Source organism: Bubalus kerabau, chromosome 13 (genome assembly GCF_029407905.1).
Source record: "Bubalus kerabau isolate K-KA32 ecotype Philippines breed swamp buffalo chromosome 13, PCC_UOA_SB_1v2, whole genome shotgun sequence".
NCBI classification, from domain to species: domain Eukaryota; kingdom Metazoa; phylum Chordata; class Mammalia; order Artiodactyla; family Bovidae; genus Bubalus; species Bubalus kerabau.
This window is the reverse complement of record NC_073636.1, coordinates 40,917,203-40,933,578: the sequence shown is the minus strand read 5'-3', so window position 1 is coordinate 40,933,578 and position 16,376 is coordinate 40,917,203. Positions and strand designations below refer to the sequence as shown.

The window sequence follows — 16,376 nt, the reverse complement described above, 5'->3', positions numbered from 1 at the left end:
CGGAAATTTAAGAATGGGGGTGGTGAGAGATGAAGACAATTAATCTAGCAAGATTTTTCAAATTCACAAAGGATTTCTATAAGTGAAAGCCTTCCTAGAATGGCAGCTGCTATCTAAATCCATAGATAGGAAAATAAACATGCTTATACTTCACAATGAGAAATCTAAATAAAATCCAAAATAGTCCCCGAGAGTGAGAGAAATAATAACATGTGGGAAAAGAGTATTCAGGAACAGCTTTTACAAAATCCTTGAGTTACTTGAACATTTGCCCTGTTCTCATCTAAAAAGGGAGGGAAACAACAACATAAACCTTGCCATCAAGATTAGGAATTCATACAACAGTTACACAGATGCGTAGTAAGTTTGCTGATTTTTATTCTAAAGAGCCATATTATATTTTACATACTTGGCAGAAAATGCTGTCACCACTGAGGAAATGAAGTATGAGTTTTCCACATAGCAGAAATTAGCCCTTTAAAAGTTTGTAACTGTTGATAAAAAAAATATTCCACAAATTCCTTCTATCTCATCTTAACCAAAATAAAGTATATTGACAGCTCTGTTTTTGAACTCTACAGGGCCACGAACACAAATACAATTTACATTATGTTACAATACCGTGAAGCCATGTGGGCCTCCAGGGCGCAGAGGTCTGTTTGAACCTACACAGCACACAACTCCTGGAAACTCCTACTTTCTACCTCCCACCTCTCTAATCCAGGAAGAATTAGAGGTTGTTAGGGGAAACCAGAAAGCAGAGAAGTAAGCTTGTTAAGTCAGTAACTTCAACAATATACATAATTTAAAGTCAAGAGGCTCTACTCTACTTGGAGGTCTGTAACACAGGGACTCTCCAAATATCAAAGACTTGCTGGAATAATAGTTACCATTTCCCTGTGAATCACAGGTCTTCTTAAACTTATTTGCAAGTTCAGAGCTGTACTCTGGGCAAATGTCAGGAATTAGGGGAAACTTACCTGATCACAGCATTGTGTGTCAGATCCTTTAACACAGGAATAGGAGAACATACTACTCTAAAAAGAAACAAAAGAACCATCCCTTTGTAAGTTGTAACCTTTGGGAAAAGTGGAAACAAAATGTTACTATGTTTCTTAGGCTTTGAGAGAGAAAAATCACTAAACCAATAAAAACAATATAATCATAGGTAACTTTTAAAGGGCCCTGTTTATATTTTCACTAATAGAAAACAATTATGAACAAGGGCTTATATCAGAATTTGTAAAGAATTCTGGTATAAGAATTCTTTATATTCTATAAACCAAAAAGGGGGCAGTGGGGGAACAGATAACTGAATAGAAAAATAGAACAGGTATTTCATAAGAAACACCAAACAGTTGAGAGACAGGTACACAACACGGTACACAACATCCTGACACTTTAATAAGATTATGAAAGTAATTTTGACCTTGTGGATCGCCTCAAAAGCTGGGCTCTGACCCCAAGTCCAAGGGTTTTATGTTGTTTTGTTTTCTCACTACTTTCTTATTATTTCTATAAAATGAAACATTTAGGCAACAAAGTAGAAATGCTAACTAAACATCCTCCCACCCCCTCAATTATATACAAGGAGGCTTACTGATTTGGAAGAACAGCTTCCTCATCCAAAGAAAACTTCCCTTGGATCCCATGACACAGTTCAGGTGGTACATCCACTAACTGTGGGGAAAAAAAACAACCCAGTCCTGATTATACAGGTGAAAGAATGCAAAGCAGGAACTCAAACATGTTTGTTCACCAGTGGTCACAGGACTACCATTCTTAGCACCCCAAAGGTAGAACCCATGCAAGTTCCCATCAACAGATGAGTGGACTAATGAAATGTAGTGTATACACAAATGAAGTATTATCCAGCCATAAAAGAAAGAAACACTGACGTAAGATGGCTAAACCTTGAAAATTCTGCTAAACGAAGTGGGAGGACAAATACTGTATGATGTGACCTAGGGGAGGTGTTAAAATTAGGCGACTCCATAAAATCAGCAAGTAGCAGAGGTTATGAGAGGCTGGGGGCAGGGAAGGATGCGGAGGAGTGTTTAATGCTGTCTGGCAGGTACAGAGTTTCTGATCAGGAAGATTCACAACTTTGTAAATGGTCTTAATGCCACAAAATTACACACTTAAAAATGCTCTGAATGGTAAATTAGGTTTATATTTGGCCAAAATTGTAAAAATGCATTCCTGATTAAATAATCAAATGAATATACTGTCAAGCAACGCATCATGATGGAAAAGAAACCATACCTCTGTGGAACCTGTCTTGTACAGCTCTAAAATGAAGTCATGCAGTGGGTGATGTTTCCCAACAAATAAGACATCGCCTCCAAGACTGTTTCTTCTGGCTGGGGGGAATGCAGGACAAGATCAACGTTATATCCGCAAGAGCACTTTTTATTATGAGACCAAAATTAGAAGATGCATCTAAATTTTTAAACCTTTATTATAGGGACTTCCCGGGTGGACCAGTGGTTAAGAATCCAGTTGCTAGTGCAGGGTGCGGGTTCGAGCCCTGGTCGGGGAACCAGCATCCCCACAGGCCGCAGGGGAACTAAGCCTGAGTGCCACAACTAGAGGGCCCAAGTGCTACAGCAAAAGATCCCGCATAATGCAACCAAGACCCTACGCAGCCAAATAAATAAATGAATGCTTTTTAAAAAACTTAATTATAGAGTTTGTGAGAAAATAACAAGAAGAGGCCTAAATTTAGGTGATATGCTTCTGCAGAAGAAAAAAAACTTTGAAGATATGGTTTCAAAAATCAATGATTATCAAAAAAAAATTTAATCTCAAAAAAACTTTAAAAATCAATGACTATTAGGAAAAGTCACTAAAAGATACCTGCATATAGAATTGCAAGATTTTATTTATGTAGAACTCAATTTCTTATAAGATATGAACATTCCCCAAGAAAATACAAATTGTATCATCTAAGAACAAAAATTATCCTAAGGATGGCTGATAAATTATTTCTATAGGTTTGTTACACTTATATTAAATTTTCCAGTTGAACCCAACCTTGCAATTTCCTAATATTTTAACTATCAGTATAATGACAAAAATCCCACTTGTTGTGAAAAATAACATTTCAAGTTAACAATCTGAGAGTAAATGCCTGCAACTCATCTTAACCTTCAAGCAAAATTATTATAATCTGGGAGGTGGGGGAAGATGAAGGGAAGAAGGGAGATGGAGGAAGTCAAACACTTATAACGTAAAAACTTTCAATTTAATTTACTATTAAATTACTACTCAATGTACAGATAGTATTAATTTTAAGAAACTAATTTTTGTTACAAAGAAGTAAAATCAATGATTTATGCCTCCTTTATGAAAACTTTGACAAATGAAAAAAAAAAAGATCTAATTAATTCTATAAGCAAACGTGAAGCCTGATTCACAGACTGTGCTGCCTGGTGGGCACGGCCTTACTCTCTTCAGGGGTGAGGTCTGGGTACACCTCTTCCAGGGCAGCACGCAGTCTCCGCTCGTCCACAAATGGCAACAGGGCCACACCTGGGGACACAAAAGCACACCAACCGCCCAAGTATTAGAGTCACCTAAATATCAACTGGTCCAAATGGACATTTCTAGTAGAATATTTCCACAAACATAAAAACATCTTGGAATTGAACTATATAGCCAAAATGCAAATGCAGAAGAAAAAAACTTCCAATTTTCCATTCTTAAAACAACTCTGTGATAATAAAAATTTTAAGTTAAAAGAACACTTAAGATAGCAGCCTGTTCTCATCTTCCTTATGAGATGGCCTTCGGCAAGTTAGTCAATTCCCCAAAGGGCTTGGGTTTATCCATTCATCATTCTAGAACGTTGGATTCTTTTATAAAACAAGATCATTCAACAAAAGTATTTAGAAGTTCTATCACATTTTAAAACCTAATAATTAACTTACACAAAAATTTTAGAGATTTGTTTGCTTAAATAACTTGGGGATGGTAGAAGAAATGTTAATTTTCAGGCTGCAAATTGTCCTCTGGAGTGTTATAGAATTAAGGTCATTGTTTTAGCTAGACCTGTGTGCATCATCTTCAAAGAAGCACACCAGTAAATGCAGGATCCATTACTAGAAAAACATATGAAGCTTCTGAAGCATAGTAAGCTATGAACATGAGTTTGAGTGAACTCTGGGAGATGGTGATGGGCAGGGAGGCCTGGCGTGCTGCGATTTATGGGGTTGCAGAAAGTCGGGACACGACTGAGCGACTGAACTAAAACTAAACTAAAGTTATGCTGCCTATAGTATAAATAGTATCTTTGCCAAATAAAAAACTTAAGATAAATAGCAAAAAGAAATGCTAAATGAAGCTAAACAGTTTTGAAACTGCCATTCAAAACTGCTGCATTTGTGATTATTCCCTTTAAAATGATTAGAAGTGGAAAGTTTCCAAAGTTGTCATTAATGATTTAGCTGCCATATTTTCAAAGTTAAGAAATGTGTTCAATTGTACTACCTACTAAGGAGAATACATATTTTTTTTAAGTTAAAAAGAAACTAAGTTCTAGTGTGAATTTCATAGGGCAAAACAGCTGATAAACACTTAGATGGAAAAAACCCTAGAGAGTTGTTTGAGTTTAGTTAGTGACACACATAAATTACCATGAACAGCTAAAACACTACCTGGCTTTCATTTTCTACCTACTAGATTCAGGATTTAAACAAATTATGAGAGACTTTCCTACAATATCAACTCCAGAAGCAAATAGTAAGCAATTTGCAGTGCTAATGACAGCAATATGGTTAATAAGTAACTAACAAGCCCTACAGGCCAGTGGAAAAAAGAACACTTTGCACCCAGGTATGAAGATGGTGGTGCCTGAGATGAAATGATAGTAAAAACGACAGCAGTGGTGACTTTTTCCTAAGCACTTATATTCAGTGGCTCGTTTAATCGTCTCAACAGCCCAGAGGCAGTCCAAATGGTGGTAGTATTTAGGTAAAAACAGTGGTCACACTTTCCAGGTTCTGGTCTTACTTCTGACACTGTGTGACTCTGATCAAATAACTTATATTCTCTGTTCATATAAAAAACACATTTGAAATATCTGTTATATTATTACATATAATATTTGTATGGTCAATAAATGTTGGAAATATACCCAGATAAGTTTTATCTTCTATCATTTTCAGTTCAGTTCAGTCACTCAGTCGTGTCTGACTCTGCAACCCCATGAATCGCAGCACGCCAGGCCTCCCTGTCCATCACCAACTCCCGGAGTTCACTCAGACTCACGTCCATCGAGTCAATGATGCCATCCAGCCATCTCGTCCTCTGTCGTCCCCTTCTCCTCCCTGCCCCCAATCCCTCCCAGCATCAGAGTCTTTTCCAATGAGTCAACTCTTCACATGAGGTGGCCAAAGTACTGGAGTTTCAGCTTTAGCATCATTCCTTCCAAAGAAATCCCAGGGCCGATCTTCAGAATGGACTGGTTGGATCTCCTTGCAGTCCAAGGGACTCTCAAGTCTTCTCCAACACCACAGTTCAAAAGCATCAATTCTTTGGCGCTCAGCCTTCTTCACAGTCCAACTCTCACATCCATACATGACCACAGGAAAAACCATAGCCTTGACTAGATGAAGTAATGTCTCTGCTTTTGAATATGCTAGAGGTACTCAATTTAGGCAAGAACTTAACTAAGTATTATCATTACCTTCCATAAGTTTTAAACACATGTATGGAGAAAAAAACTATACCTCCTAATAGTAGTAAGTTTTACCTCAAGAAAGATATATTCTTGGTACAGAGTCTACTAAGTGAAAATATTTATATAAGATATAAAAGTATTAAAGGTCTGAGTTAAGCCCATGCTGGGACTGCCCGGGTGATACAGTGGTAAAGAATCTGCCTGCTGATGAAGAAATGGGTTCGATCCCTGGGTTGGAAAGATCTCCTGGAGAAGGAAGTCAACCCACTCCAGTGTTCTTGCCAGGAGAATCCCATGGACACAGGAGCCTGGCGGGCTACAGTCCGGGGGGGTCCCGAAGAGTCGGACATGACTGAGCATGCACGCATGCAAACCCACCCTAAAATTCATTTGGAATCTCAAGGGACTCAAAACAATCTTGACAAAGAAAAATAAGTTAGAGGACTCCAATCTTCTGATTTCAAAACTTACTGCAAAGGTATAGTAATTAAAACAGTATACGGTACTGGCATCAGACAGACTTACTGACCAATGGAACAGACGGCCCAGGAATAAACCCCCACAAGGCCACTGAGTGGGGAAAAAGCAGTCTCGTCAGCAACCACCACTGGGAAAACAGACATCCACACGCAAAAGAAAGAAGCTGGACCCTTACATTACACCATATACAAAAATTAACTCAAAATGGTTCAAATGTCCTAAATGTAAAGAGCCAGAATTATCAAGCTTTTAGAAGAAAACATAACAGAGGAAGCTTCAATGACACGGGACCAGGCAGTGATTTCTTAAGACACCACAAGTAAAGGCAGGAACAACAAAACACTCCAACTAAAACTGGACTTCACCAAAATTAAGAATTTCTGTGCATCAGAGGACACTATCAACAGAGAGAAAAAGAAAACGCACAGAATGGGAGAAAATATATGCAAATCATGTATTTGATAAAAGATTAGAGTCTGGAACATACAAAAGACATCTACCATACAGTACCAAAAACCCAAGTCAAAAATGGGCCAAGGACTTGAACAGACAGTTTTCCAAAAAAGATACAGGAATAGCTAATGAGCACATGAAAACAATGATCAACAGCACTAATCACTAGGAAAATGAAAATAAAAACCACAATAAGACACCGTTTCACACCCATCCAGATGGCTACTATCAAAGGGAACAGAAAGCTACTGATGGATGTGGAGAAGCTGTAACTAATGCGCACCACCTGACCTTTCCTCTGGGTAATTTATACTACAGTAATAGCAGGTTGTCTGCATGTCTATGTATTTACTTACTTAACACACATTCACATAAATACAGTTATATTTTTATTTACTACTTCCTATTCTCCTGTCCCCTCTCCCTGTTACTCCTCTACAAAGCATCTTCAAAAGCAACCAAAATCCCAATCCATACGTGTAACACAATATGCCCACACAGCACTACACTTGCATAGCCCCAAGCAATGGGCTGCATTTCCCACTACCATTCTGTTTCAAGTTAATACGAAATTCCAGTTACTGCATAAGTCAACTCTTAAATCTCATAAAATAATTATTTCAATTGGTAAATTATTACTTATTCCCCTTTGTTCCACAATTCTCATTGAGTTATTTTATTGATCTTCTGCACCACAGAGAATAATCAAGGAAAAGGTGTGAAAAATGGTAGTACTAAACACACTTATCATTTTAGAACAATAATGGTGGAAGGAGAGGTTAAAATGACTTGTTGAAAGGGATTTTAATGGGAAATAACAGCTGGCTTACTGTGTTTGAGACTTTCTTGTGTTCTACTGTTATTACACATTTTGTGAATGCTAAATTATCAACTTAAATTTAATACTAATTTTTACTGCCCTTATTTCTACAAAGTCTGTGAACAGAAGGAATGAGAAAATAATATATAGATAAACTTTAAGTGATGATCAATGTTAAACATTTAAACTAAATGTCTAATATATTTTTCAAAAGAGTGTAAGTAAATCTCCACATGGATACTCTTGTGTTTCTATTAATACATCACCAAGCAACTTCATAAGGCATCAGTGACTAACAGGAGCCAAGTCCCAGGCTCCATTAGTTAATTCAAAGGAGATGAAAGATAAAATGATTAATCTGTCTCAACCTGATTTACTATTTATCATAATGTGACTATTAAAATTACATTAATCATGGCTAATCCCAATTTGGATGGCAAAACATAGAAAATTCTTTCATTCCATAAGTCATGTCCAGTTCAGTTCAGTCACTCAGTTGTGTCCGACTCTTTGTGACCCCATGGATTGCAGCACGCCAGGCTTCCTGGTTCATCACCAACTCCCAAGCTTGCTCAAACTCATGTCCATTGAGTAGATGATGCCATCCAAGCATCTCATCCCTTGTCGTCACCTTCTCCTCCTGCCTTCAATCTTTCCCAGCATCTGGGTCTTTCCCAATGAGTCAGTTCTTCACATCAGGTGGCCTTCAGCATCAGTCCTTCCAATGAACATTCAGGACTGATTTCCTTCAGGATCGACTGGTTTGATTTTCATGCAGTCCAAGGGATTCTCAAGAGTATTCTCCAACACCACAGTTCAAAAGCATCAATTCTTCGGTGCTCAGCTTTCTTTATGGTCCAACTCTCACATCCATTCGTGACTAGTAGAAAAACCATAGCTTTGACTTTTGTTGGCAAAGACCTTTGTTGGCAAAAACCTTTGTTGGCAAAGTAACATCTCTGCTTTTTAATATGCCGTCTAGGTTTGTCATAGCTTTTCTTCCAAGGAGCAAGTGTCTTTTAATTTCATGTAGTCACCATCTACAGTGATGGTGTAGCCCAGCACTGGAGCACAAGAAAATAAAGTCTCTCACTGTTTCCCCTTCTATTTGCCATGAAGTGATGGGACCAGATTCTATGATCTTCATTTTCTGAATGTTGAGTTTTAAGCCAGCTTTTTCACTCTCCCCTTTTACTTTCACTCTCCTCTTTTCACTATTTCACTTTTCACTCTCCTCTTTCACTGAAGAGGCTCTTTAGCTCCTCTTCGCTTTCTGCCTTAAGGGTGGTGTCATCTGCGTATATGAGGGTATTGATATTTCCCCCGGGAATCTTGATTCCAGCTTGTGCTTCATCCAGCCCAGGATTTTGCATGATGTATTCTGCATAGAAGTTAAATAAGCAAGGTGACAATATAAAGACTTGATGTACTCCTTTCTCAGTTTCGAACTAACTGTTGTTCCATCTGGCTGTAACTGTTGCTTCCTGACCTGCATACGGATTTCTCAAGAGGCAAGTAAGGTGGACTGGTATTCCCATCCCTTGAAAAATTTTCCAGTTTGTTGCAATCCACACAGTCAAAGGCTTTTAGCGTAGTCAATGAAGAAGCAGCAGATGTTTTTCTGGAATAAGTCATGTTAGTACAGTCTTATCAGAAAGAGAAAATTATTTTAACAAAAAGGAATACTGTCTAAATTTTACCTTGCCATGCATACCTCTTCCCATTCAAATCAATAGCAAAATCTTCAGGGTAGAAGTCAATTATACTAGAATCCTATAGCAGGGAGACAAATACAGATTCACAAAGTGAAGTCAAACATTTCTGTTATGAAAAATTTGATACAAAACTTTTGATCATGCTATCATGCCTGATAAGAAAACAAGCTTTCCTTTTAAAATAGTATTCTTTAAATTGCAGGTCCAGGGAGAAAAAAATCAACAATTTTAAAAGATAAAAATAAAAGATATTAACACAGAAGAATTTTAGAGTGGATATCTGTGCATCCAGTGTAGAGTGAAGATTTACAGAGAACCCTGTTTCCCAGCTGTGCCTCACTCCTCCTCACACACAAGATAAGCTAGGAGGGGATTCCAGCTGTGCCAGTCTTAGGTCTGGCAGCCACCACAAAGGCCGGAGCAAACAAAAATAATGGCTTACAGGTAGGCGGAGAACAAAATAACTGTTTTAAGAATTTCTTCAAAATACAAATGCATTTTATTTACTAAGTAGGGTACTGATAGCCAAGAAAAGCAGAAAAAAATAATAAAGTTGTGAAAAATATACAGAAGAACTCAAATACTTGCACTGTTTCTGTACTTCACTCTTTTAACTATGAACTGCAAATGCAACTGTGACTCATGTTAGTAAAGTGCATGACAAAAACCCAGTGCACACTCAGAACACCAAGACTCACGGCCAATATATCTCAGGATATATCGGATACATCATATTGAATTTAACATTAATACAGTAACATCTTGATAATATGGAATAATTTAAATTTGGCTAATTTTGTGAACAACTCCAAAGATTTACTCTCTCAAGCTAGACAGCAAAGTTTCTGTATCATAAGAAAAAAAACAAACCACCACTAACACCAATCAAGAAAAATTCTTAAGTTTACTATTTAGGTATTAAGAAGTTTACTTATTTAGTTAGCAGGTTGAAGAAACAGAATGCACCTGTTATTTTGCAAAATAATAAACGTGTCTAAGACTTGGCAGGGGCGGGTAGGGAGAGACTCACTGGATCACTCATGAGCTTCCGCCATGATGGAGGTAGAAAGTTACCACTAGCAGCTGGAAAAACCCCCATAAGTTGTTCCAGTGGTTTAAACTATTAAAAACAAAACAAACAAAAAACTTTAACATATGACACACAATTTTGATCTAAGCCAAAATTCTATAAATTTTATGGCTCTAAATAGCTCAGCTTACCGGTTTGGTACCCTTCTCAAAATCAGAAGGCATGTCTGCAATCCCTTCAAAGTCTGAAGCGAATGGTGCATAATGGAATGGATAATACCACTTCCAGGATGCACAGCCCTGGAATCATTCAAAACAGCAAAGCCACAAATCTATGTTAATGATATACACATAAAACCAAAAAATATTAGGCTATTAACCTATAATATTCTATTTATAAAACATATGATTTCTAGTAGATAGTCCATGTATTAATTTTTCCATGAGTCTAAAAGTTATTTTGATTCAATTTGAACCTTTCACTTCGTATCAATGGCCCCTTTATTTAAAAAAATACTGCAAATCACCTTTAAAATCAGTAGTTAATACCAAATTTTATATTCACAAACACAATTTGGTGAAATTTTTGTCCTTCAAATGTGTTTGGTGGCATTTCTTTACAACTCTAGAGCTTCCAGTTAAAATGAAGAACAAAAGTGTAGCTGACACTGAGCCTACAGATGGAGAAGGGACATCACCATGATTGACAGCAAAACCAGCAAAAGCTTCATTTGAGAATTCCCTAGATTTTCAGTGAGAACTTTCTTTTTCTTATAAAAATATTCAATGACATGTATTTTGACAATGTGCCTGGTGAATTAATCTCTGTAGGAATAAAACACTATATTAAAAAATTCTATAGTTGATACTTAACACATTAAATTACTTTCTACTTACTAATTTTAGATTACAACAAACTGAACTTGCTTCATTCTACAAACACAAAACCAGATACTAACTATGAGTTACAACCCCCATGTCTACCTAACCTCTCACCAATCTGACATCCCAATTACCAAAGGCTTTAAGTCAGACTTCAATAACATCATTACTTTACATGGAGGAAATGGTATCATTCAAATTCCTTTCCAATTCTTACTAGTATTTTCCAGGCTTTCTCTTTTGTTCTGTAATTTAGTGACTACCTAATAGTTGCTCAGTTACTTTTTTTCCTTCAATTCATTTAGTGACTACCTATTAGTTATTCAGTTGTTTTTTTATTCCAATTTAAAAATACACTAAACTGTAGTCATTTACAAGACAAAGCATACTCAACAACACTCCTTTATGTTGAAATTCTTTAACAACAAAAATGAGCTGTGTATACATTAATGAGCTTTATAAACAAATATTAGGCTAAATAATACACATTATTACAAAAATTATCTTTCTAAAATTATCAGCTAGAAATTTAGAGGAAACTATCCTTTGTACCTGGTAATAATATCGTAGAACCCAGCAGAGTCCTTCAACGTAAGACTGAACGACTTTACGTCTGAATTTCTCATCTGCTGCATCAACATCAAATTTGTTCTTGTAGTATCGCTGTTTCCAACCAGCTTCCCATAACCTACAAACCAGGCAAGATCAGTTTATCCTGATTCAATATGGTAAGTGTACACGTATTTATCACCCCAATCAACTTATTATATCTAATGTCCAGGTGAAATGTAAATGAGTTCAACAGTAATGCTAGCGAACACAGTTCATTTAACTATTTTCTAAAAACTCCACTTTCACAGGATTTATTACCAACGTAAACATATTTAAACATCAAAAATTCAAAACACTGATTCCAGTAAGATCATTCTAAAACTACATTTTAAAAAAGGATCATCACTTATGCTAAAGTAGACACGTAACAGGGCTTCCTGGGTAGCTCAGCTGGTAAAGAATCCACCTGCAATGCAAGAGACCCTGGTTTGATTCCTGGATCAGGACATTCCCCTGGAGAAGAGATAGGCTAACCACTCCAGTATTCTTGCCTAGAGAATCACCGTGGACAGAGGAGCTGGTGGGCTACAATCCATGGGGTCGCAAAGAGTTGGACATGACTGAGTGACTAAGCACAGATACATAACACTTGTTTGCTTGAATTTTTATACAATTTTACATGCTTTTGGACCGTGGAATAATTCTAAAACTACATTTTAAGATTCAAATACTGAATATATTTTTATATAGTTCAAGTTCCTCAGTTTATTAGGATATATCTAAACTGTACAAAAAAAGTCAATTAAACTACTTTGAAAAAAAAGATTTGCTATGGGTAGTTCTTTTAAAGGTAAAACACAATTTATAAAAGAATAATCTAGAAACCAGGCAGAAACTTGGTATAGCTAATCTATACTCATCATGCTTGGGCATCTTAAAGCTAAGAGTTAAAGGGAAGGACATGCATGCACATGTACATATGTATATATGCGTGTTCTGGTAAAACTTAGAAGCAGGCCAATCAATTCACTAAGTTATCATTAATTACTAAACATACAATGAGAAGAACCACAAAGTCCTGATTTCTCATTCTCTGAGAGATTAAAACATTTTCTTGAAAGAACACAAAGAAGCCAAAATAATTTTCTTTTCATCAGGACAGATCTCAAGATGCCTCTATATTAAGGCCACTTTCTACCATGTGCCAGACCTTACAAATTAACTGCAGTCATGTTTCAGAATACAGGTAAGCCCTTTCCAAAGTTCACTTTACACTACTTGGCTTGTGCAAAAGACCTCCATCAATGCCTGTTTTCCCTAAGTGAAAGAAGTGCAGAGACAATCTCATTTTTTAAAAAAAAAAGGCAAAAGTAGGAATCTTGTTTAGCACGTTTGTTTTCAGGGTGCACCCCAGGAGTGGGAGCAGCCCTGCCAGCTCCTTCCTCAGGAACCACACTCAGCGTCTGAGCATCAGTCGTCAGAGCTGTGAGCTGTGTCTGTGAGCAGCTGGGCCTGATCTCCATTTATTTTGTGCAGCAAGATGCGACCTGGGGTAACTGGTTCTTCACTATATGCCATTCTAGCTATGAAAGGTTTCATAGCTACACAAAGGATTCACAGAACACCAATCTGGAGAAATATCTCTATTCATGATGTAGATCACCATTATACAAAAGACAGTAAGAAAATAAATGCTAAGAATCCCAAGCATTTCTTGATAGAAGCATTTCTATCAAGATTATTCCCAGCACTAAAATTAAACAATAAAACACTAAATAAATCAAGTTTACTATTAAGCTAGCATTAATTAGTTTACTATTAAGCTAGCCAGATCATGATGACTTCTTAGTAAAACAAAAAACACTCAAAGAGGAAAATCCATTGTTATAGAAGCAGAGGACAAAAACTCAGGTAAGGTAAAAGTACGATGACACGTCATCACAGACTGCAGTATCTGACATCAAAGGTTGTTTGGAAAATGCAGAACCACACGACATTTGTGAGGTTTCTAATCATAAACACAAACACACCATCCATAACCTATATAAGAAGCATGAGCTGCTTTTGTGCATGTTTTTGGACCACTATTGTTCGCTTAACTTTGGACTATCTATTATTTTTCTAAATTATTAATGAGTTACATTTATTGAGACTGTTGGCCTTTTGTACTTGGGAGTCTAGGATTCAAGCTTAGATTTAATTATAAAAGAGGTTATTAATCTCTGATCTGGATAAATGAAAGAATCAAAGTTTCTCATCATAAATGTTAAGTATACAGTTAAAGGGAAACTCCTTTGTCATGAAATAGAACTGTGTGTACACAAATGTGTGGTTTTTAAAAATATACGTATTTCTTAACCAAACGATTTCTGCATATTTCATCGTGAGGAAGAAACTTTTCAGCTGAGAAGATTAAAGCAAACTATATCAAGTATCCAAGTGTTACTGAACTGGGTTAAGCAGCTTGAAAATTTAATCCCCACACAGTAACATTCAGATCACATAGTCAGAGCTAAACACCTCATGCCTAGCCTATCTAGCGCCTGGTCTCAGAGGGAAAGTGGCTTGGAGGATGAGAACCTGCACGCATACTAATCTAGATACTTAGGTTTAACAGCTATAGCTTACATATCTCACTGGAATTTACTGACTATCCTAACCCTCCACATTAATTACTGCTGGATAAAAAGATCACAGGCAAGCAACTGAAGGCACTGCTTCTTTGAGCTAAATAGCATTAATTAGACCACCTCTATTTCATCAATTTGCTAACAAAGTGCTACCAAAAAATGGCCTCACCTGACGTTATCCTCTGGCTCAGGTTCACTGTCACTGTCTTCCGCTTTTCGTTTAATTCCTCCTCTCGGAGATGGGGAGCCGTCAGAAGTGAAACTTGTATTAGGAGAGACTGAAGGACTCTGCAGACAATTATGACATTACAGAGGAAGGATTTAATTATTCATTTCACAAAAGAAGCTATATCCCACTGCTTCTACCACCATGCTTCATGGTAATACCTTATTTAAAGCTGTTATTTTTTAAACCTGTTAAATGGATACAGTGAATATATTTAGAAAGCATAAAGACTGATTTTGGCCTATTGTACTTCTCCCCAAAGAGAGTAATATGGAACCAAGCTTCCTATGCTTAAATGAATTTGAACGTTTTTAGGGCAAAAACTTCTTCAAAAGAAAAATTGAATTTTATAGATTTTTTAAATTATTAAATATTTCTTTTCTTCGCTGATTCCCTGATCTTACGAATTCGCAATCACTTTCTACTAATCAAACAGCAAAACTGTAAAAGGGGGAAAAGATAAATATATAAATTAACAATATATAAAATAGCCAAGCAGATGAAAATGAATTTAAATGGTACGTGTTCAACCTAGCATAGTATAATCACTCTGGAAAGCAACAGTTTAGTAATAAGACTCAGCCAGGTAACTATTAAATTATTAAATATTTTACATATACTGCTTTAAAATTCAACGTACAAATAAAAATCTATTGGTCATCTTAGAAAAATATACATTAGTATTTCAAAGACTTGGATACCAGTTTAAATTCAGTGTTCTCTTCTCTATGTGCTTAACTCAGTGAGGATAGGCACACCCTATCCTTTAAAAATTAAAATCTTCTGCAACTTTAGTTTTAAGTGACCAAAAACATATGCAGCAGAAAAGGTTTTCACAGTAAAGGTTTTGTTCTATTAGTGAAAATCTATTAGATATTTTGAGTAAATTGACCTTTTTAAATTGAGAAGTTCAGGAGGCTATTTTGATGAAACTGTAAAATCTGAGCATAAAAGCAGTTCAAACCATAGGTTAAGAAAGTCTGTTACAACAAAGCAAAATTCTGTTTCACATGGAGTTTATAACCCTTTCTTTTAAAAATGTAGAGCATCAACTTTACTCATGATACTGTACGGCCAGGTGTCACAGGTGACAAAGTTTAGACCTAATGCCTCCCTGATGTTAAGAAAACAGCACTCCATCATCAACATGGTGCTGCCAGTCACGTTCAGTCCATTCTGTGGGGACCGTAGCCACTGTGCTCTTCAATGACAAACATCAGCTTCTTCTGTCCTACTCAAGAGTCTCACTGCAATCCCTTTCACTGACCCTCTGCAGCTCACTGTTAATGGTGCAAGTAAAAAGACAAGAAAACAAACAGCAAAAAGAACAGATACATGTATATGTATGTACAGCTGAATCTTATTGGAAACCAACACACTGTTAACCAACTATACTCCAATATAAAATAAAAATACTACTAAAATAAATAAATAAATAAAAATAAAAATAACAAACCCACAACAGTAAGGCAAGCTTCTTCTCTTGGAAGATGCAAAACCTTGTTTTTTCAATTTCAAATCTAAGGTCCTAAAACTTCTCATTGTGAGTTAATGGGAATATAAATTCAGTCTCTTGACATGGCAAAAATTCCACATGTAGGGTTGCCATATAATAAAGAACTTGAACATCAACAGGATAACTAAAAGGAATAATAAAACTTAAATATCCAAAGTTACACAATTTCCTTGAATTCACCATAGTAAAAAGTTATATATCTTTTTTCCCTGTACAGAACTCTTTCTCTCAGGCCTGCTAGACTGAACTAAGCAATAGCTTTCATCATCTGCTGTCTGTCTATGTTAGCTCACGGTCTCTTCCCTCATCCCTGCTTGCTGTCTGCCATGTGCCCCAGGCTCTTGGGTCTTTTGTCAATACAACAGAAAGCTAATGGGCAGAGTACAGCCT

General features: G+C 36.5%; 1 protein-coding gene across 3 annotated transcripts in view; it reads right to left on the bottom strand.

The window, feature by feature from the left end:
- Nucleotides 1-16,376, bottom strand: part of XRN2 (5'-3' exoribonuclease 2) — a 62,797-nt gene that overhangs the window by 21,198 nt on the left and 25,223 nt on the right. For all 3 annotated transcript variants that reach the window (XM_055544108.1, XM_055544107.1, XM_055544109.1), the window contains 9 exons: nt 14,414-14,532; nt 11,615-11,750; nt 10,373-10,480; nt 10,182-10,271; nt 9,137-9,209; nt 3,451-3,534; nt 2,266-2,363; nt 1,601-1,680; nt 981-1,037 (listed from right to left, as the gene is read on the bottom strand). In XM_055544108.1, the coding sequence (XP_055400083.1) occupies nt 981-1,037; nt 1,601-1,680; nt 2,266-2,363; nt 3,451-3,534; nt 9,137-9,209; nt 10,182-10,271; nt 10,373-10,480; nt 11,615-11,750; nt 14,414-14,532 (845 nt within the window). The remainder of the gene's footprint in view (nt 1-980; nt 1,038-1,600; nt 1,681-2,265; nt 2,364-3,450; nt 3,535-9,136; nt 9,210-10,181; nt 10,272-10,372; nt 10,481-11,614; nt 11,751-14,413; nt 14,533-16,376) is intronic.